Source organism: Ipomoea triloba, chromosome 13, assembly GCF_003576645.1.
Source record: "Ipomoea triloba cultivar NCNSP0323 chromosome 13, ASM357664v1".
Lineage (NCBI taxonomy): Eukaryota > Viridiplantae > Streptophyta > Magnoliopsida > Solanales > Convolvulaceae > Ipomoea > Ipomoea triloba.
This window is the reverse complement of record NC_044928.1, coordinates 772,139-795,458: the sequence shown is the minus strand read 5'-3', so window position 1 is coordinate 795,458 and position 23,320 is coordinate 772,139. Positions and strand designations below refer to the sequence as shown.

The window sequence follows — 23,320 nt, the reverse complement described above, 5'->3', positions numbered from 1 at the left end:
TACTAAAAAAAAAAAAAAAAAAAAAAGAGTGATCGAATACCCAATCCATCACAAGTGGGATTGAATCTTCTGATTTTTCACTATTATGCTATTCAAGAAATACTGATTAACACAGGGAAATGATTTCAATATCGAGTTTCTTACCAGGAAGACTGCAAGGGTCGAGTTTAAGCAGCCTGCATAAACAAAGAAGCCTCGATATTGAACACTGTCTTGAATCCTATCCTGTCTCAAAAACATATAAGCTGTCTCACATAGTTTTCACAGACGACAAAGAAATAAGGATGATAGTACGAGGAATAACAGTTCTGCACCTGTAAAGATCTTGCTGTAGCTCTTTGTTTTCTCCTTTTTGGGTTTATGGCGTGCAACGTGACCTCGGGAGAAGCAATAAAAAGTTGAAAATGAGATTTTTTTGGATTCATTAGGGTCTATACGCAATCTGTCAATACCAACTCAAGTACTTGATCAATATTCAGTTCACTTCAATCCTAAATTTTACATGATAGAAGTATCCAAAGAAATACTACCACAACAAAAGATCCTATTGTCATTGTGGAAACACAGAATGTATTTGCTTTATAGAAGGAGGCTCAGATTTTCGCCTATATAATCAAGAAAGCAAGCTAAACTGCCAGGCTGCTAACAACAGTTGCCTAAAGAAAAATGGAGAAAGAATTTAAGAAGAAACGCTTAGGCTCAACTTTTACTCTTCCTCCATCACTCAGACCTTCTGAGTTGCCAAGCCAAGCTATTAGAATAGCCCAAAGTCTTTTTTCCAACAATTATCATTGCTAAAAAAGATATCGTCACAGCCTCTTCAGTATTGCAAGTTTCTTTCTCCCCTTTTCAGTGGCAAACGAATTAAGACTAGTGAAGGAGATGCAACTATTTTCTACCGGAAGCACACAATTAAGGGGGCGCTTAGTTCAAATCAGTATATGTATATAATCGAAGAATGAAGATATGTTCTGTCTCGGCTAAAGTTTAAGCTAATAGGCAGACAACATGTTTATAGTTTATATTATATGCTCAACATCTATCTGCGTACATAAATTCACACTTACAAGGGCGGTTTTGAGATTTGCTGATAGTGATGAAATCAGTGGCTATATTACAGAGAGGGGCAACCACCCTTAAGAACTCCCATGCCTCTCTGAACTTGAGCATCATTCTCACAATAGAGATTTCACAAGATGCCAAACAAATTGATAGGCACCTCACACCATCAAGAAATCTCAGCTGCACATCTCCAAAACAACACTTAATTACTCTGATTTGCTAAGCAAGTCATATATATTATATATGCATGTAAATATATAGTAATAAGTATATGACTATGCACGGGGCAACCCCAGCCAAATTGGTCGTTCGACTCCTTGAGGGAGCTACCTTTTAGCTTTATCGATTTGAGAAGGTCAACGGACAACCTAAATTGGTTTACCTAAATGCGAGCTTCAACCAAAGTGGGGCTGAGAATCTACCAACACCTACTCAAGTACTTGATCAATTTTCAATTCACTTCAACAGGTACTTCAATCCAAAATTTTATATGATAGAAGTATCCAAAGACATACTACCACAACAAAAGATCATATTGTCATTGTGAAAACAAAGAGGGTGTGTTTGGTTCACATAAGGGAATCGGAATCAAATACTTGGTAATGATAATAGGTTTTGGTGAAAGTATTTTGCATGTTTGGTAGTAAGGTGGAATTGGAATAATTACTAATATTGATGTTTGGTTATGTATGACCCTATAATGGGAATAAAGGTTTTAAAAATACAAAAATAACAAATTAAGGCAATTGATCCTAATATAATGACATCAAAAGCAACAATATGAACCAAAAAAAAAATCTAAAACAAAAAATCTAAAAGCACTAATCCAAACTTAAAAATTAGATTATCAACAAGATGAAATGATATCGTTTTATAATTAGGGAATGAAGTTTTTAATTGAAGGGTTAATCAAATCTTATAGTACACCCAAAATGTATTTGCTTTATAGTAGCAGGAGGCTCAGATTTTCGCCTATTTAATCAAGAAAAGAAGCTAAACTGCCAGGCTGCTAACAACAGTTGCCTAGAGAAAAATGGAGAAAGAATTTAAGAAGAAACGATTAGGCTCAACTTATACTCTTCCTCCATCACCCAGACCTTCTGAGTTGCCAAGCCAAGCTAATGGAATAGCTCAAAGTCTTTTCAAACAATTATTATTACTAAAAAAGGTATCATCACAGCCTCCTCATGCAAGCTTCTTTCTCCCCTTTTCAGCAGCAACAAAATTAAGACTAGTGAAGGAGATGCAAATATTTTCTACCGAAAGCACACAAATAAGGGGGCGTTTAGTTCAAATCAGTATATGTATATAACTGAAGGAAGATGTTTTTTTTGTATCAGCTAAAGTTCAAGCTGATAGTTAGACAACATGTTTATAGTTTATATTATATGCTCATCATATATTTGTGTGTATAATTCACCTACAAGGGCTGTTTTGCAGTTTGCTGATAGTGATGAAATCAGTGGCTATGTTTCAGAGAGGGGCAACCACCCTCGAGAACTCCCATGCCTCTCTGAACTTGAGCCTCATTCTCACAACGGAGATTTCACAAGATGCCAAACAAATTGATAAGCACCCCACACAATCAAGAAATCTCAGCTGCACATCTCTCTCTCTCTATCTATCTATATATATATATATATATAGTAATAAGTATATGACTATACATGGGGGCAACCCAACCAAGTTGGTTGGTAGTTGACATTAACCACAAGATTTGAAGTTCGACTCCTTAAGGAAGAGCCTATTGGCTGCCTAGGTTGGTTTACCTCGAGCTTCACCCAGGGTAAACCTATGGCTTGCGGTTGCGAACTTTCTGGTAAATCTGTGTATGAATATGCACATTTTCCTCAGGAATCACAAAAGAGGACTACTAAAATCTCCATTCTTTTCAAGAGACCATGAGGACATAGCTACTTACCATTGAAGTTTCCATTCTTTTCAGCTGAAAATCCAGCCAAAACAGACAACGGAACAGGTTTTATAAACCACAAGGTCCCAGTTCGATTCACGGAATCATCAGCAGAACTACTGCAGTTGAAAGGCTCAGATTCGAGCTTCAAAATATCATCACAGCCTTGTTGAACTAAAAGCAGCCTTAGGGGGTGTATTCCATCAAGATTTTCATCGTCTTCCACCAATACTGCCCAGATCTGAACCACAGAACCTGACCACGCAACCATGGCTGCAAAATCCGCCAAGCTACGGGTCATCTCTGTCGCCTATTTGATTCAGACTGGGCTTCCGATAGACCAACCATCAATGATCATACGTGAGGCTCAGATTTGCTGCTGGGCAGAGGGTTATTCCTACACCGCCATGGCTGCAAACAAGCCGGGTAGCGTGTTTGCCCCACCAAGATACGGGTCGGATCAACCCATGCCCGATAAATTTGCTGAGAGAGAAAGAGAATATAATCATCACAGCCTCATGAATCAGGATTACCAAAAGAAAACAGATATTATTATTGTTGTTTCAGGGGAAATTGAGGAAATGGTAAAAAGACCGGAAAGAATGAGAGCGTCAGCTTCAAAACCACAAAATCTGAGGGCTAAACCCTGATATTTGGAAGGGCATCAGGCATGTACTATGTAACATTATCCATTTCAATTCCAAGAAAGGGGGCTGTTGAATTCTTTTGGAGATGAAATCAATGGCAAAGCAGAGAGGGTCAACCGCCCTCCAAAAAACCCTTATCTCTCTGCATGCCTCATTCTCACAACAGAGATTTCACAAGCATGCCAAACAAATTGATAAGCACCCCACACCATTGGCCCATGGCCATCAAGAAACCACAGTTGCATATCTCCACAGCAACACTTAACTATATATATATATGCATGTAAATATATAGAGTTTGACTTTTAAACAGAAAAGATCAGTTATGAACGCCCTAGGTTTGTTTACCCAAATACGAGCCCTGAGTAGAGTACTCTACTCTGGTGGACTTTCTGGTAAATTAAAGTATATGAATATACACATTATCCTCTGGAATCACAAAAGAGGACTACTGATTTATGGTAATGATGAAAAACACGAGACCATGAGGACATGGCTACTTACCACTGAAATTACCATTCTTTTCAGCTGAAAATCCAACCAAAAAAGACATCAGAACAGGTTTTATAAACCAAGAGACCCAGGTTCGATCCATGCAATCATCAGCATAGCTACTGCAGCTGTGAGGCTCAGATTTGAACTTCAAAACATCATCACAGCCTTGTTGAACTAATCGCAGCCCTAGGGGGGCGTATTCCATCAAAACTTCCACCAATACTGCCCAGATCTGAACCACGCAACCATGGCAGCAAAATCCCCCAAGCTACGGGTCATCTCTGTCGCCGATTCGATTCCGACTGGGCTTACGATGATCGAGGCTCAGATTTAGTGCTGGGCAGAGGGTTATTCCTACACCGCCATGGCTGCAAAGAAGCCGGGTAGCATGTTTGCCCCGCCAAGATACGGGTCGGATCGGCCCATGCCCGATAAATCCGCTCAGATTGAAAAGAGAACAGTATCATCACAGCCTCATGAATCAGGATTACCAAAAAAAAGAAAAGAAAAGGATATTATTATTGTTGTTATTGTTGTTTCAGGGAAAATTGATTGAAATTGTAAAGAAGCTCAGAAAGAAAGAGAGCGTCAGCTTCAGAACCACGAAATCTGAGGGCTAAACCCTGAGATTTGGGGGTATGTTAATGTTGCATTATCCATACTTCAACTTCAATTCCATGAAAGAGGGCTGTTGAATTCTTTTGGAGATGAAATCAATGGCGTAGCAGAGAGGGTCAACCACCCTCAAAGAAACCCTTATCTCTCTGCATGCCTCATTCATGTGTGTTGGATGTGGGTGTGAACCAAAGTACCAAACAGACAATGGAAAGAGTTCTACTACAGCGTAAATCCTCGGAACTCACGAACTTGTGTTCCTTTTTGGTACTTTTTTATTTTTGTTAGGAAAATAAAAAATCTTCACTAATTCAAATCAAAGTATATATTATATCTACAATAAAAAGGAGGGATGAAGTTCACTTCTAAAAGACAAGCTTCCCTAACTAAACTATCAATTATGGACAAGCGACTAACATGAGAGATAATTATTTGTGTATCTTAAAGTAGCACATCTTTAACATCTGGGAGAATAAGGTCAAGTGAAGAATCATCAACACTTTACTTCAGGCTTTGGATAATCTGTAAAGCATGTGTTTTTACTTTCACTTGACTGTAGCCATGATTCTTGATCCAACTAAGTGCTTCCCTCATAGCCATTGCATCATCTTCATTTGAGGTGAAAACCCCATTGCTTGGGATGCTTCTAGTTTAACAAAAAGACTATTTTCATCTTTAAGCACCGAGCCAAATCCCATGCGACCATTGTTGGGACAAACAGCTGCATCAATATTCATCTTTAGATATCCTTGGCACGGCCTCTCCCATTTTTGTTCAGGTTTGCTACTGGCAGCATCGTTTCTCTCTCCCATGGTCACCAATACTGGTCCAATCTGCTAAGTGACTTTTAGTACTTATTTGTCTTTTAATATACCATTTGGGGGGGGGGAGGGGGGGGGTTGATCTAATTCTTCTCGTCAGGACACTACAAGTGCCCTGTATGAGCAAAGACTTAATCTCAATTGGTGCTCGATCAATTATTGTAATATCACATTCGTGATTTTGCCTCCAGGTGACTAGGAAATTAACATATTAGTTGTTTTCTCTAAAGACATAAGAGATCATGGTAGTCCAATTTTATTAAGAGATTTTTGCAATCAGTTAGCAAGGTACATTGAGTCTCATATTGACAAACCCTTAAGAAGTCCCAAAGCTCTGCAACAAAGCTTGTAGTTTTGCTAATTTTGGCAAGAAAGCCACGAATTTAATTCCCTTCACGGTCCATGGTGATCCCACCAACACTCCCTAGCCTTGTGACCATTTTTTCAGGCCGCATCTGTATTCAATTTAACCTTGCATGCGGTCGGGAAAGTCCACGTAACCCAATGTTGAATACTGCGATCCATAGCCACTCGCCTCTCTAGAAGTTGATCAGCTTCCTTTGCATCCTTCTTTGCCTTTTGGATCACCTACATTGCCAACCAGTGTTTCCCATTGAAGACAAGGTCATTACTAGCTTTCCACAACTACTAGACCACGTAGATGAACAAGGATCCTCAAAACACATTGTTTTCCATTTTATTAACGTTTGCACAATTAGTTTCTAACCAGATTGTCGGTAAAGAAAAATCGACCAGCCTAGTTATAATAGGTGAATTGCGCCATTAAATTAAGCCTAATAAAAATATATTAAAATAAATAAATAGTACAATTTTTAAACAATAAATAATTTTTTTTTGAAAAGTAAACAATAAATAATTAATACTAAATTATTATAATAGTAATATAAAAACAAAATGTTCATCGTTGTTATTGTTGTTAGTATTATTATAAAAGTTTAAAAAATATTTTGCAATAAGTAAGTTAAGAATAATAAATAGTTAACAAAATATCACGTTATTAAATTCGATCTATACATAAATGAAAAAATAAAAAAGTGAATGACAGTAATTTTGAAAATGTCAAATTATTTATGATTCAGTTTTATGTATACTATTAAAAAATGAACATTTTCAATACATTAAAAATATGCATTTAGCATACTGAAAATGAACATTTATTAGTTCTCCATTTTTCAATATAGACCATGATCCACATTATAACGATAGAGACCATAATCCTTGATATAACGATTGGCCGAAGAATTTAACAGCATGACCAAACATGATACAAATTAAATAGTCATGCACCTAATTGAAAAATGTTAATAGTCAATGATCAAATATAATACAAATTGAATAGTCATACACCTAATTTGAAAATTTTAATAATCAATGAGCAAAATTAATACATGTATCATAATTATTTTTTTTTTATAATTCTAAAATATTATTCAACAATTTGACAAATTTGCCTCCTAATTTTCGAAGTTATGACACATTTTTTTTAATGTCCAAGATGTATATTTGTTAATATGGTCAAATGTCAGCATTTTAGACATTTTCACTCGACTTGAATTAAGTAAAAAATAAAAATAAAAATTTTCAACATTAAAAGTTGAAGATTAACCTTGAAATTACCAATTATAAAGCTGATAAATGGTGAGTAGTAAAATTCTCCAGTTCAGAATAAAATTTTACAAAGATTTTTGAAAAACAAGAGACCTCTTATTTGGTTTTCTTAACATATTTCCATAACCTAATTAGTTATATTGAGTTTATAACAAGAACAACAAAACACTCCACCTGCTAGCTCTCAAGTCCAATCAGAGATGTAATGGAATCACAAGTTGACACTAAAAGAAGCCATACAAGTATACAACACCAAATTGTAATGGCACATCAAGCAAGTTGTCATTCTTGTTGGGCACTCTTGTCATGGCATTTCAGTGATGGTGTAACAGTGCAGGAGCATGAAGTGGGCAGGGCGACAATGTTGTCTATCAGGTTTGTTTCAAGTAAAACTGTGAAGGGATGGCTAAAAAATGCCTGCAAAAACACGGAAGCACAGAAATGGATCAAAGCAACACTAACATGGCAGCCATGCATTAAGGAGTCACAGTTTTTTTTAGACAAAAGAGAAGGTTAAAATATGGTAATAACAGTTTGGTACCTGTTAAGCCGTTAAGGTATGTTATGCCGCTGCTCTTTATGCACTTTCTAAATGCTACTCCTAGTTATGAGTTTTGACAAATAAGAAAAGATCATGAAACAGACAACTAAGTGCTTAGAATGGAACCAGCATATATGCATGCGTACATCTAAAAAAACATATCTTAAGGGTCAACAGCATTACCTTCAATTGGAAACAGACAATTAGATGCTAGAAGAGATCAACATGTATTATTCACAACCATCAAATTTTCTCTTGCAAAAAAATTCAAAAAAGCACAATTTTGGCTTTGGGCATACAACAATGTTTGATTAGAGTTCAATCACACACTGACACACACACACACACACACGGTATTAATGGTGCTAAATACTATCACACACACACACACACACACACGGTATTAATGGTGCTAAATACTATCACACACACACACACACACACACATTTACATATATATTAGTTCAACACATTCATGAAGAGTAAGGATGGAGGCTCAGGTCTTTTACATGATTGGGCAAAAGTAGAGAAACACCGCCATGGCTGCAAACATCAATTATGTGCATGTTTACCCTGCCAAGATACAGGTTTTGTTATCTCAATGCCCACGAAACTCTAAGAAAGGTTTTGCCACCATCACAGCCTACCAAGATTAACAGTGACATTAAGAGTATTTCAATGAGCAGAAAGCAATGTACATTGTGTAATAATAACAATAACAATAACAACAAAAATAGTGGGTGGATAGCAAATATATGATAATATGAAAGTGAGAGAGTATTGTAAGGATAAACAAAGCATAATAGTACGCTGGATTCTAGTACTAGATTCCAAAAGGGTTATTGATTTTGAAGAGAGTTGGGGAAATCATTGGCAGACAAATGGGCAACCACCCCAAGAAAATCCCATCCCTATGCAGCCTTGTTTCCTTCCTGAGTTGAAACACTGCTTTCATGGTCAACCAATACACAATTTTATTATTATCAAAATAGGGCTCAGATGTGTATTTAGACAAGCATAGTAGAGAAGACAACCACCATGGCTGCCAACCCAGTTGCACTAGTGACATATCACTCTTGCCTTCAAGGTCGCCCTGCCATGAATGCATTGGTTTTTCTATGCCCAATAAACTCTAGAACTTCATCTTCACAGCCCCATGATCCCCATCCATGAAAAATCAGAAAATGAGAACAAGGATAATCATGATTCATGAAGAAGAAGAAGAAGAAGAAGATAAATAAGGGGAAGCAGGGCTGGATATCAACCCTAACTCAAAACCAAACCCTAAACCCACATATGTATACAGGACACATTGGCCTGTATTCATATTCATGAACAGATACTACATATTGTAATAGAGTCAGAGTCAGTAGTACTCAAAAAAAAAATGTAAGGGTTGTTAATTGCTGAAATACAGACATACAGAGATGGGCAACCACCCTTAAAAAGCCCCAAAATCTCCTACACCATCATTCATTTCTGAGCTGAGAAAACTGAAAGGAATTAAATCTCATGAGAGAGATTTGATGCAAAGTGTACAAAAGTTCCATGCCAAATATAGAAGGTTTGGCCAAAATTGTCACAATGCATAAATGTTTGAATTTTTTTTCAACAGCATCTTCTGGAATGAAGAGTAAGAATGTAGGCTCAGATCTTCTATATATGAATGGGCAAGAGGAGAGAGACACCGCCATGGCTGCAAACCTCAGTTTCATCCGGATTTGCCCTGCCAAGATACAGATCACATTGCCTCTAAGCCCATGAAACTCTAAACAGCTCTTACTACCATCATCACAGCCTATTGGTGGGAAAGCAACAACACCTCTAATAGAAGCGTCAATTGCAAATTAATAAATTGTTATACCATGGACCATAAAGGACAGCAAATATATCGTTATACCATGGACCAGAAAGCATAGCACATATATACTAGTACTACACCGTACTGCATTTCAAAAGGGTAATTGATTTTGACGATTAGGGGAAATCATTGGTATGCAGAGGGGAGAAATCACCCTTAGAAACTTCGCATCCCCCTGCAGCCTCTCAGAGGATTAGAGCGTGTGGCGAAAAACTACATTGTCGAGGGTCCGAATCCCTCCTCGCCCACAACCGGCCTAAAGGGAAGTACTTTCCCCCTAGTGGTGTGGCAATCATGGTCTAGTGGTGTGGCAATCATGGTCGGAATAGCGAACCAAATTGGACCTGATCTTTCCTTCATGAGCTGAAACTCATTTACTATAGATCCAATTTTATCATCAAAATGAGTCTCAGATCTGTCATTTAGACAGGCATGGTAGAGAAGACAACCCCCATGGCTGCAATCCAGATCGCACATGAGATATATCTCGGGATCACAAATCGCCACGCCATAAAGGGATCAGCTTCTCTCGATGCCCAGTGAACTCTAGAAATTCATCATCACTGACTCACACGTAACCGAAAATCACTGGTTAATCAGATGCTTAAGTTCCATGAATTTCGTGATGAGTATGGTGGTGGCGGTGGCTGTGGCGCCGATGAAAAAGAGGGCGGGAAGGGTGAAGAGGAATGAGAAGCTGCCGATTGCTCGGATCTCAGCAGCCAATACGCTAGGGATAAAGATAGCTAAACAGCGATACCAAACAGAGCCATAGATAGATCATAGATATATACATACATACATAATAAGGGTTGTTTACATTGTGGAAAAATCATCGGCTTACAGAGACGGGCAACCACCCTTAGAAATCCCCATGGCTCTCTGCAACCTCATTCTTCTCCAGAATCCACTGTTGACGAGAGGAGTGAAAAGCCCTACCCGAAACATTTATATCGACCCGTTATTTTTACTTGAGTGCAATCATTTTTACAATTTATATTATTGGTCCCCGCATTATTGATATAATTTCACTTTTAGCCTATAAACTATAAAAGCATCATTATCATTAGTTTTTTTGGAGTTCTTGATACAGTAGCTTATGGCATGGAGGAGAGAGGAGGTAGGTGAGAGAAAACAAAGGTTCATCTGTAATTTTGGGTTATTGAAACAGTAAATTATGATATTAATGCGTTCAAACATTGCAAGTTGTGCGCGTCAGGCGCAACTAGTGCGCCCGCTGGGCACGCCTGGCATATTCTTTTTTTTTTTAATCAGATTTTTTTTATTTTTTACTCTCTTTCCATTTTCTTTTTTCTAATCACACTTACAAAAACTACTTAAAAACCACAAAAAGATTTCACTATTAAGGATAGCTCTAAGATTGTTCTTTAATCTTTAGTTGTCCTCTAATTTTATAAATTGGACATTTGACCCCAAATCAAAGAAACTACAAATTTGGGTGGATATATATTGGATAAAATGGAATAATGTTATTGGTGTATTTATCATAAAAAGTATTTGAGGTAATCTGATAATATATTCTGATTGGTAATCTGATAATATATTCTGATTGATTAATTATAAATCATTAGGTTATTCATGCATACTTTTTATGACGACATGATGTTCTCTACTTACAAAAGTAATAGGCGGCAAAAGTATTAGTTAATCTTACTTGTAGCCACACAACAATTCGTCCCAAACCAAGAAGGACACGACTCCCATGGAGAGTCAAACTTTGAGCACTATGGTATTGAGTCAATTATTCGACCAACTTGCTTTAGATGTATTAAGTTACATTCAACGAGAAGATAACATGCGGATAGTTATGGTGGGTATGATACAAACAAATTTCACTCATTTATTATTATTTTTTTGTACTGACACAGTAATCCTTATTACTTGTTATTGGTTGACGCATGTCTTATGCAAATTATCTCATTAGATTTGCTTTGTAAGTTGGTCATCTAGATTGGGTGATCCTATTACCTTGTTAGTTTTTGTTCTATTCGAGGTTGTTAGTGTTAGATTCAAAAACTACAACTTATTAAAAATTCCTTTTATATTCGTTATTTCAACGGTTATGTTGTCCAACTGTTGACTATCTAAGAGTCATAAAAATAAACAATGAATATCCAAGATAAAGTGACTATTTATATTGTTTTCATGAAGAGAAAAAAGTCACACTTACCATCAAAATGTGTCTATTGGGTAAACTATACACATGTTATGTAATCACTCATAAACTACACAACAGAGGTAAACTATAAACTCAATTTGGGTAGATTTTGATCCTCTTATTCAAATGTGTATATTGGATAAATTATGCCCTGAAGAAGCAGTTTTTAAGTGGGGTGATTCGTCAAAAGATATTTGTGTTAAAACGGAAAGTCAGTGACTCCCCGAGTGTCGGTCTCGAAGGAGGGACGTGGAGGTGTGTCAAATATTCGGGAGTTTACTTGATTGAGTCATGCATGGGATTCGAGTGTGGTGAATGGTGGATTGTGAGTGAAAGGAGTTCATAAGGTTTGGTTTGAATGCAAGAAAGTAATAAAGTAAGAGATTTTGAAAATATGTAAAAAGGGTAGGGATTGGATAGTGTTCATGTATGTTGCATTGTGGTGTGACTAAGGTAATGGATAGATAATGCAAGGATGTTGGCTATTCAAGAGTGTGTTGTCTTAGTCCTTTTTTACCTTTGTGTACTAAGGCTTCTTTGACTTAGGAGTGTCTTCAAGCATCCAAAGCTTCAAGAGGAATTTTATCAATAAGCTATACACTATCCTACTATTCTTAAGAAGTCCATAGGAACTATGATTGTGTCAAGCTTCAAATCCTAACTCTAATCAAAGACATGAAAGAGTCAAGAGCTCAATCTCTCATCTAGATTGGCCAAATCCAAACAAGATCTCATCAAAACAACAATCAATAGACAAGAATGGATAATCCAACAATCTAAGCATTTAGATCCAAAATAGAGATAAGATCATCACACTAGCATCATACAATCACGCAATCCAAATCCCTAGATTAAACTAGCCACTCATGATATGAAATTCAAGACAAAAGCTAATTTAATCCAAGAACAAGATAACAAAATATAATAGAAATGAAATAGAGATCACCTAGAGTGAAGTAATCCTTCAATCCAAGCTTGTTGTCTTGCTACGATGGAGATTTATCTAAACTAAGAAATGAAAATCTAAGAAAATGGAGAAAGTTCTCCAAAGGAAAAACTAAGGAAAGGGAAAACTAAATTTCTGGGAACCTCCTCTGAAAATCTATCAAAGGGGTTTAAATAGTCTCCAAAAAAGCAACCCTACTCAAATTTCGCGCAATGTAGTCTCTACGCCTGCTCACACGCGTGTGAGTGTGCTTGGGAGGCTACTGGATTATTTCCACGCATGCTCACACGCATGTGGCTATCCATTTGGGTCCTCCGGAGCTCCGATCTTGCCTGGTTCGTTCTTTAAGCTCAACTTTTGCTCCTATTTGCTCCCGAGGCTCCTGTTTCACCTCCTTTAGGCTAAAAGTAGCTTTTGTGTGATGGTTAGTGATTTTCAAGCATTTATGAGCACAATTCATCATGTAAGGATGTTAAAAGCATGACAAAACACCCTAATATGCACTCGATTTAAGGGGTATCTCGGAGGCTTATCATGCCCCTATTACGTAATAACTCATAGACTACACAGGAAAGGTAAACTACAAGTTCAAATTGAGGAAATTATGCTTCTCTTGTCCAAATATGTATTGATATAGAATACACATCGCACGTCGTATCCCGAATAGAATGAACCGTCATTTACGCTCCCAATCATATTCGATCCGAGTTTGTTGCAACATAAAAGTCCCACTTGCACGATGAGTTTTTTTTTCTCTCTTTTGGGGGGGGGGGGGGGGGGTAAAGTTCCTTAATCGGTTCAGGTCGGGATGTGTGAAGGGTGAAAGTATCCATCTTGACTAATCAGTTAGGAATGGTAACTAAAAATGTACATCCTAGCGCACAACAATTGTCTGATTAACTTGTCTGACTTACGAAGCCACGTGACTCACTGCACCTTTGTCGTCAAATGCACGTGAGCCACGTGGATAGCATGTTAAAGGATCGACACGTGTTCCAAAATCTCCTCTATAAGTCGTCAAATGCACGTGAGCCACACAGAAGGCATGTTGAAGGATCGACACATGTCCCGAAACTTCCTATATATATAGAGCATTTATTTTACTTTTTTTCTTTGACAAAAAAAATAACAATTATCTAATTACTTTTCGGACATATAATTAATAAATCATTTACTTGCTTTATTAAGTTCAAAACTTGGTATTTGCACTATTATGTACCGTAGGTAAATGTTATTCTATCTTATGTAATAATTCACATACTACATAAAAAAGGTAAATTGCAAACTCAATTTGAGTAAATTCAATTTAAATTATTTAAATATGTACATTAAATAAATTTGATCATTTTAATATAATATTTAACAGATTACACATAAAGAAGTTAACACAATTTAGTTAATACCATATAGGGTCATCCGAGTATGGTGATTTTGCCACGTTTTGTTCTACACTTTCAAATTCACCACCAGTTGTCCTTTGACTTTGAAATTGTTACCATATGCGGTCTATAAGTTAATCACATATGGTCATTCAACTATCAAATTTTAACCAGTTATGATCCTTTAATGAAGACCGCAGTTGGTTAAATTTTAAAAGTTGAAGGATCATAGATAGTTAACTTGGAATACATATGGTAACAATTTGAAAATTAAAAGACTATAAGTGATCAATTTAAAAATTTAGAACTAAACATGATAAAATTATTATATTCGAAAGACTCAAGATGATATTAACTCATACACAATTTGTATTTTGTAGTTCCTACTTCCTATCATAGTAAATTCGAACATTGGTCGGTGGTGAGTGGATATTTTATAGTAAAGTTTGCATTAGATGTAGCAAAAGAGATTTCAAAAAAAGATGTAGCAAAAGATAATTGAAAAGTACAAAAGAAAAAGTGGCCAAATTTACATGTCTTCCACCTCGTCGCTCCCCAGTCCCCCACTCATTCTCTCTCTTTGCAGATCCCAATGCATGTATCATGTATGTTGCTGTTACATGGCTCTCAAGTCTCAAGTAGTCAAGTGCCATCAAAGATCTTGAGCTGATGAAACCCTCAAAAATCCATCATTAACCAGTGAGCCCCATAAAATCATTGCAATCTTGCACTCAAACAGAGAGAGAGAAGCTAATCAATGGATGGGGGGAGAAGAAAGGGTGTGGTGTCAGGCTCAGTTTGGGAGAGCAGGATTAGACTTGATGAGGTCAAAGGTGGGATAAAAGCCCTTATCAACACTTCCCAAACTGAAGAATCTGAGAACCCACAAGAAATTGATGGCCAAAATGCTGCCTTTTCTCCCCCTAGCAATGATGGTGTTCATGAAGAAGATGGGAAATCCAGTGTGGGGCCAAAACCCAGCCCTGTTGGAGCAAGTGGGAAGAGGAAGACCTGGAAAGCTGAGAGCTTTGAGGGAACCCCAATCCAGATTGCCAGGAAAACAAGATCTGATCTCACCAAGAGTTTTGATGAGGAGAAGTTCAAGGAATTGGGTGTGAAAAATCAATCTCAGAGCAAGAATTCAAGATCCCAAGAGGGGATTGAGAGAAGCTCAGCTGAGAAACTAAAGTCAAGATCTGGGCTGCAGAAACAGAAAGTGAAGTCCTTGTTGAATGACACTGGAACTGAGAAGAATTCTGAAGTGAAGAGGGTTAAATCTGAAAATTCACTCTCTCTGCATCCAGTAAACACAGATTCAGCATCAAGCAAGGATTTTGATGAGAATGTGAAGAGTTGTGAGGGTGTAGATGAACCAACGAATGCAACATTTGATAAAAATAAGGTTTTTCAAGGGGAGGAGGCAAAGTCTGATGGAAATAAGGTTGTTGATGAGTCCAAAAATAACCTTAAAGAGTGTTTTGCCAATAATGAGAAAAAACCAACTGAGGTTCAGAAAACAAAATCTGATGAGAATTCTAAAGAACCAAAAGTGGCCATTGATCTGGTCAAATCTACACCTAAAGTGGAAGGGGATGATTCTGATAGAGATCAATGGGAAGAAGCTGAAGAGAAACCTGAGATTAAGGTTGAGAATAAGAATGTTGTTAAGGAAATCAGTGCATCATCAGAAAAAGAAAAGCCTAAAAACATTGTGACAGTAGAGAAGAAGCTTCATCATAGCAATATAAGAGCTGTGCCCATCTCACCAATAGTGAAGAAACAGCCTTCCCAAATCACAGGCCATGCCAGAATTCACCCCACTCCATCAAGAACCAAACCAGGTTACCACACTTGGGATCTGAATGATGATTCTTTGAAAATAATTATAATATAAAAAACCAACAATTTTAATTATTTTGATTTATTATATTCACAACTTGGGATTTTAATTATGTTATTTTGGTGCTTCTCAGTTCCAGCATCAGATGAATCCCATAAAACTCATAGACCTCATAGCAGACTGCAGAGCTATGGTAAGTTGTGATTTTCTTGGGCTGAGTTATTTGAGTTCAAAAAGTTGCTACAATGTACAAAATTTCATATTTTTAGGTCTGATTTATCCCGGTTTCTTAAAATATTTCAGCTGATTTAGTGATGTGGAGAGATATAACAAAATCAGCATTTGTGTTTGGTGTTGGAACATTTCTGATTATTTCATCTTCATATGTTCAAGACTTTAGTGTGAGGTTTGAATCTTTCACCCAAATATAAAAAATGAGAGCTCTTTTCTTATGGAAACTAAAAAAGAAAACAAAGTTCAAGGTTCAATAGCTAACTTTCTTCGGTTTAACTTTCACAGCATGACTTCTTTGCTTTCATACATGGGTCTAGTATATCTTGCTATAATTTTCACATTCAGATCCTTTTTTCACAGGTAATTTGATAAAACAAAGTTTACTGTTTTGTAGTCTTTCCATCCCATTTAGTTCTCTAACTTTATATATCTATATATTAAAAAAAAAATTTAATAGGGGAACCATACAAGTAGGCGAGACAAGTGAATATGTTGTTGGAGAAGATGAAGCAGTTCGGGTAGTAAAATTCGTACTCCCTTGCATAAACGAGTTCCTCTTGAATATCAGAGCCTTATTCTCTGGAGACCCTGCAACAACAATGAAGGTAAAGTTGTTTCTTTTTTTTCACGTTTTTGTAATGTTTACCTTGGTATAACTTCAAATCTTCAATAATTGAGCTCCCTTTTGTTTCACCATTTTGAAACCTTTACTAGAATTCAACAAAATTTTTGCCATTTGCAGATGGCAGTGCTGCTCTTTATTTTGGCACAATGTGGCAGCTCCATAACCGTATGGAAAATGGCTAAATTGGGTAAGTGTTTTTTACTATGAGTTGAGTGTGAAGAATGTGAATGCCATGAGAAGATAAAGATTATTTCGTGTTACTCATTTTACTTGAAAAAACTTTTGGGTAAATATCTTTCCTCCCCCGAATTTTCTCCAATTTTTGAGCTATGGGGTCACGCCTTCTCCAGGTAACCTCAGTCAAATGCAAATTAGTTTCATAGTGATGGGATACCGGATGGCGGATGGTATACCTAACCAACCTGAAAAATAGAAATTAAACGAAAAGGTGTAATTTCACATGAACCCCTGGGGTTTTAGGCTGCACCATATTATTTTAAAAATTATACTTGACCTTTCTCAAGTATATCAGTCTTTCATCAGAGTCCAAATGAAATTATCCCAGTGGAAAAACCAATGCACTTTGTTCTTTTGCCGGTGAAATGCAGTGTAAAAAGTACATGAATGAGTAAATTTTCCTAGTGTCTGAACTTTCTTTGGATTATTGAACTCACCAAGAATCATTTGCTGACATAAATGGCTCATGTTTGTGACTTTGTGTAGGCTTTTTTGGTGTTTTCGTTGTTCCAAAAGTCTGCTCTTCCTACTCCTCTCAGTTAACTGCATTTGGTAAAATTCTATACTCCCCTTTAACCCCGTTACTTTTTTTTTACTGCTAGCATATGAAATTCCTCACATGGTGACTTGCTAACATGATATCATACTTTCAATGGCTCAATACTTCTTTCTCCTAAGAGGCCACTAAGGCACTGAGTTGCTGTGATTTACTCCTCTACCATCCCGTCAAGCCGGGGTGTTGAGGCCCTTGGGGCGAAGGAATTTCGCCTTTTGTGGGCAAGAATTCCTGAGAATGACACTTCTTTTTCGTAAAGCTTTAGTCTTGAAATTTCTTGAAACTAATGTTTTTGCTTCTTGTAGTAGTAGTACATAGTTTTGTAAAATTTGCTTTTAGTCTTTTAGTGGTCCCCACATAAATGAATCTTTTATTTATTTTTCATCAAACTATATTTAAAGGTCCCCACAAACACTAAAGAGAGACAGAGGGAGAAGATATTTCCTTCAAAATTTCTATCTTTTTATTCTTGGACATACTTTTCCCTTTTTTCTCAAATTTTTGTTTTACTAAATTATTATTTTATGATTGATGATTCTAAAGTATCCAATGCTAATTATTGTGAACAAGAGATGGACCCTTTCATTCATGAGTGCTAATTTGGCCATTGGCCTGCCTTGTTGCCTTCTTTTGTTCAAGGGATGATGAAATGTTCGAAAAAGTATGCAATTAGAACGACAAGTCTCGAAATTTTTATTGTTATTTTTAAATATTGAAATGAAACGTGATTTTTGTATAGGTACACTTTGGATTCGGCGCTTAAAAAACTCCTGGGAATCGTGCACTCATAAGAAAGCCATTGCATTCGGCATCTTCACGCTGGCATGGAATTTATCTTCGGCCATTGCTCGAATTTGGGCAGGTAAAAGAGTGCCTGAAAAAAATTACTTAGAAATTTAAAATTTATCCCTTTGTTAAATTAATGTATTCCTGCAATGCAGTTTTCATGTTGTATGTGGCATTCAGATACTATCAGCAATCTTTGATGAGAGAATCTGTTGGGTCTAAGCCTGTAGATTCCAGACAACCTGGGAGGAGAACAAACTTAACAGTGAACACAAACAAGCTGAAGAAACCTATGTAAGAGTTACTTCATATGTGTTTACAAGTTGGGTTGGTCGGAGAGTAAGGGTTGACTTATAGGTCGAGTTCGAGTTCAAGTTCAAGTTCTCGGAATCTCAAGACCATGTCCAACTAGAACTTTGTTGGTTGGCTGGTGAGTAAGTGTCGACTTATAAGTCGAGTTCAAGTTCAAATTCTCGGAATCTCAAGATCGAACATGTCCAACTATAACTTTGTTGGTTGTTCAAGATTGGAATCTCGAGACCATGTCTGGTGGCTATAATTTTATTATGCTGAGAGGTTCTAAGTCTGGAAATTTTACCTTTGAAATGAAAAGAAAATGTAGTATATGTATTTTTTTGAATTTCAACTTTATAGAGGGATTCAAGAGCTAAGAGACCTAATAAGTGTTGGGCGTAGGTCGGGTTGGATGAGTTCAGTCCTTGCTCGATTTGAGATGTGGGATTGTGACTTACAATGGAAAGATGTTAAATGATTAATGTCAACAAATTGGTTTTAAGTATATAGGATATAAAAACCAGATAGCCCAATAAAGATGTGATTAACCCCTTGGGGAGTATGCATGATCTAGAAGTAAAATTTCTTTTTAACTATTTTTTTTTGGAAATTTCTTTTGAACTTTTCGTATGTAAAATTTGTACCTTTAAAAAAAAAAAACGAAATATGTATTAATTTCATTTTTTAAGCTTCTGCATTGTTACATAACCTCTGAAATTAAGAATAATTTTAATTATTGTTTAATATTTATGTTTGTTAGTTACTTTTACAAATGAGTAAATATCAGGGGAGGTTTTCCGACTTTGATGGCACTGTCACTTTTAGTCCTCAATTTTTAAATCAACCACTTTTAGTCCTATTTCTTTTTGTTTCTAGCCACCTATGGTCCTTCCTTTATAATTGGACATCTAATGTTATTTTCTCAAAGACAATTCAGTTATTTGGTCCAAAATTTAGTGTTAACAAAGGAGAGTGGAGAATAGGGTTTCTTCAATTATTCTGATGAGAAAACATAATACTTAATACATTAATTATGAAATGACTGAATTGCTCTTGAGAAAATGACATTAGATGTCCAATTATAAATGAAGGATCATAGGTGGCTAGAAACAAAAAGTAAGAGGACTAAAAGTGGTTGATTTAAAAGTTGAGGACTAAAAGTGGCGGTGACATCAAAGTCGGGGGACTAAAAGTGGTTGATTTAAAAGTTGATGACTAACAGTGGCGGTGCCATCAAAGTCGAGAGACCTCCACTGGTATTTACTCTTTACAAATACTAGCATACTACTATTTGGATGACGAGAGAAATTCACAACTATTATCTTAGAATGTGTAATAGGTAAACTACGTTGATATATAATACTACGTAGTTTGTAAATTACATAGGTGATGTAAACTGTAATAAGAAGATCATGTGTGGCATGCTTGACTAAGACGGTGTTGACAATAATCAAAATCAGAAAATCATGTTTCGTCCACTTGATTAATACTATTTTTTTTCACTTTTAACACTCTCGAGAGCAAATTTGTAATAGGAATAGGGTAAATAGGGTAGAGATTTAACTGGATTAATCTCATCTTGTTGGATACGAAAATTAGTTTTAGGCCGGTGTCTTAGGTTCTCTAATTCTTGGATTGGACTCAACATTTGGGCTTAGGTTGGCTTTTTCACATGGGCTAGAGCCATTTCTCAACTAATACATCATCTTGATATGTTATAAGTTTGTAAAATTATCACAATAATGATTGTGATTTCTTGTATCCTAACGCGCTATTAATCATTTATATTTTGGCAAAAACTTATATATGACCGTCTCATGGATCATTGCCTATGAGACGGGTTTGATTAATATGAAAATGTAATACTTATATTGAAAAATGAAATACTCCTTACTAATTAAGAATAAAATGCTTGTTATTTATAAAGAAACTTTTAAAGAAAAAATATAATACTCCATCTCGACTCAACCTGTCACACGGATAAAAATCCGTGAGGCGGTCTCACATAAGAATTACTCTTATATTTTATATTTGTACTTCAAATGTATTTAATATTTATGATAATAATGTCCATATTCATCTTATTCAATGTTACATAGTACCTATGACACTGTCAAAGTTAAACTCCATTTATAAGTAGTCCAAGCTAAGGAAGGAACGAAGGAAAGCACCGCTGTTCTTGTCGGCATGGACACAGTTAAAATTCAATAATGAACCAGATAGATCATTACTATCTTGTGTTTTGTAAGATCAATAATGTTGTTGTGACTTCTTTGTCTGAAACGATATGGCAGTTTATTTAGGGTTCAAACATGCACACATATTGCGTCTTGTAGTGGAAGTTGGTTAAGAATAGTTGATTTTGGCCAGGTCACCCGAATTTGAATGACAATTCAAATTCTTAATTGATAAGTATTAGATATCAGATAATATTACATGTATTAACTGACACAACTTTATATGATTAACTTGTAATGGGATTGAACAATTCATGAATATAAAAGTTTTTTATGTATATCTATTACGATTTATGCTAAAGAGTATGTGCAAATTATCTTTAAGTATTAGCATTTCTCAAAACGTTTACATATGTCCATATAAATTATGACTCGATCAACATATAAATTATATATAACGTATGTCGATATTTAACTACTAAAACATCAATGTAGCGTCTACTAGGGAGTAGGAATGACAATTTGTCATGTATCCAACCATACCTCCAGAACTTTGAACTTTAATAAGGTCAAATTCATACCTTTATGTGGATTTAAATCTTGCATCATGCATTGCTAGCAAAACAAAGCTTATGAACTTATTTTGAGTTGATTGACTAGTTAAGTTGTGTTCGGGATAGGTTAGTAGTTATAAATGTAATAAGTTTGAAAATGACTTGACGGATAACTGTGTTGCGCTACTTGTTGTCGCCATTCCTATCTTCTACTTCTCACATAGATAATTTCTCCATTACTTGTACTTTTTGGATAATTTTTATATGATTATGTGAAACAGGACAAAAATTTATAAGATTTAGATCAAATTGATCAAATAGTATATTGTAGATAATTCAAACATCATTGTCATAAATCTCAAGTATGTCCAAGTAAAATTATCCTTTTAAATATGGAGAAATCATTTTTTTTTATATTGAGGCTAGTATATATAATAATGGATGTTATATGGTGGCAATTGGGAAGACCATGACACAAATAAATAAAAAGTGAAGCAACTTGCAATATTTTATGTGTGTGTTTTGTTGCATATGGAATAATGATAACAACAACAACAATACCAACCATTAGTGATTTGAAGGGAGTGAACTCAATGTTTTTTTTTTAATAAATTAAATAAAGTTTCAAATTTGAGTTTTACGAATGAAACAATGAGTGTTAAGAGAGTTATGATATAGTTAAAATTCATCAGTAATTTATAATGACATTAATATAATCAAGATATAATGTAATTAAATAATGTCAACAGATTTTTTACGATTTTTTTTTTCCACATTCAATGCACGCATGATTATCAAATTTATGTCACATTTAGTTCTCCAAATCAAATTTCTCTCCAATCTTATTTTACTGTGTTGTTTACATGCTATTTGAATTTAAATAACTCTATGATTATTGAGTAGGAGATTTTAACTAAGGTTGGCAGAAAAAAAAAATCATCAAAAAAATCAAATGTGGGGAAGGAATTTGATAGACACTGAACGTACCAAATGTAAATTAAAACAATATTATATTGGTAATTAAAAATTAAAACAAACGTTAGAGATGTATAATACTCAATAGATCAATAATAATATGTCTTGTGTAATGCCGTCTCATGTGACACATGTAATATTTTTTTAAATTAAAATGTAATTTTTTATGCTTATAGAAAAATATTACATTTCAACTAAAAAATATTATACGTATCACATGAAACAGTCTCACACTGCACCATTAGGTATGCAAAAACGCACCAATAGTGTTAGGAAACGCACAACAAAGAAATGCACCAATGCACAAAAACGCACCATTAGGTATGCATAAATGTACCACACAGTGTTCAGAAATGCACCGTAATGTGCGGTGAGGTATGGTGCTTTTTTTTTTTTTTTGTGGTGCGTTTTGTGGCACGTTGATGTATTTCATTGTTATGGATTTATTAACACAATTGGTGCATTTTTACACACCTAGTGACACGATCTTATGTTAAGGTCTGACCGGACTGGAACTTAGCCTTATATATTAGATCTAATTATTGGGAGAGAAAGTAAATTAATAATAATAACAATAAATTGTGTCGGTTGAGTAGTTTCTACTCTTCCACTACCTCATGAATGCAAATCATTAAACACCCACCTCTTACTTCATGGTGCTAGAGCCATGGTAACCTCATGAGTACTTGAATACTGCTGTATGATCCAATTATAATTATATCCTTATATTTGTGTCTTTTGCCTTGTCCTCCCTATGATCTGATTTTGTTTTCTTAACTTTCCATAAACTTTACGATTTTTTATCTTCATTGACTACCCAAGTGTACATTGGATAAGCTAAGCATCACTCCAATGTAAGCTCACAAATCATATAAGAGTGAAAACTTACACTTAGAAAGATTCTATGCAATGGGAATCACATAATCGAGAGGGTGTTAATAATAATTAAACTTGT

The 23,320-nt window shown here is 35.6% G+C and overlaps 2 protein-coding genes and 1 long non-coding RNA gene across 11 annotated transcripts in view; 1 reads left to right on the top strand and 2 right to left on the bottom strand.

Annotated features, from left to right (window-relative positions):
- Positions 1-4,989, bottom strand: part of LOC116002247 — a 6,283-nt gene extending 1,294 nt beyond the window's left edge. Inside the window, exons 1-4 of one of the 9 annotated variants that reach the window (XR_004094407.1) lie at positions 2,984-4,989; positions 1,068-1,242; positions 315-377; positions 145-225 (exon numbers count right to left, since the gene is read on the bottom strand). Coding sequence is in view for 1 of the 9 variants with exons in the window: in XM_031242347.1 (XP_031098207.1) it covers positions 168-220; positions 315-377; positions 2,984-3,275 (408 nt within the window). In the remaining 8 variants the exon portion in view is untranslated. Of the gene's footprint in view, positions 1-144; positions 226-314; positions 1,243-2,983 lie in introns of all 9 variants that reach the window. The other 8 variants (XR_004094410.1, XR_004094405.1, XR_004094408.1 and 5 more) reach the window with 8 other exon arrangements.
- A 2,207-nt stretch (positions 4,990-7,196) lies between these two features.
- On the bottom strand, positions 7,197-10,500 carry LOC116002651. Its single transcript, XR_004094526.1, has 2 exons — positions 7,723-10,500; positions 7,197-7,598 (listed from the first exon to the last, which is right to left on the bottom strand). It is a non-coding gene; the product is annotated as an uncharacterized LOC116002651 (long non-coding RNA).
- Positions 10,501-14,575: 4,075 nt separating this feature from the next.
- LOC116002808 (reticulon-like protein B21) lies at positions 14,576-19,225 on the top strand. Its single transcript, XM_031242976.1, has 9 exons — positions 14,576-15,928; positions 16,061-16,120; positions 16,231-16,333; positions 16,447-16,521; positions 16,619-16,766; positions 16,904-16,973; positions 17,510-17,575; positions 18,319-18,441; positions 18,521-19,225. The coding sequence occupies exons 1-9, from the start codon at positions 14,845-14,847 to the stop codon at positions 18,661-18,663; spliced, it is 1,872 nt and encodes a 623-aa protein (XP_031098836.1). The 5' UTR covers positions 14,576-14,844; the 3' UTR covers positions 18,664-19,225.
- The last annotated feature ends 4,095 nt before the right edge of the window (positions 19,226-23,320 follow it).

Bases quoted from the DNA above. Each gene is read 5' to 3' on its own strand.
- LOC116002808 (XM_031242976.1), top strand. From the start codon at position 14,845: ATGGATGGGGGGAGAAGAAAGGGTGTGGTGTCAGGCTCAGTTTGGGAG. The intron at 16,767-16,903 runs GTAAAGTTGTTT...TGCCATTTGCAG, and splicing joins ACCCTGCAACAACAATGAAG to ATGGCAGTGCTGCTCTTTAT. The intron at 16,974-17,509 runs GTAAGTGTTTTT...GACTTTGTGTAG, and splicing joins ATGGAAAATGGCTAAATTGG to GCTTTTTTGGTGTTTTCGTT.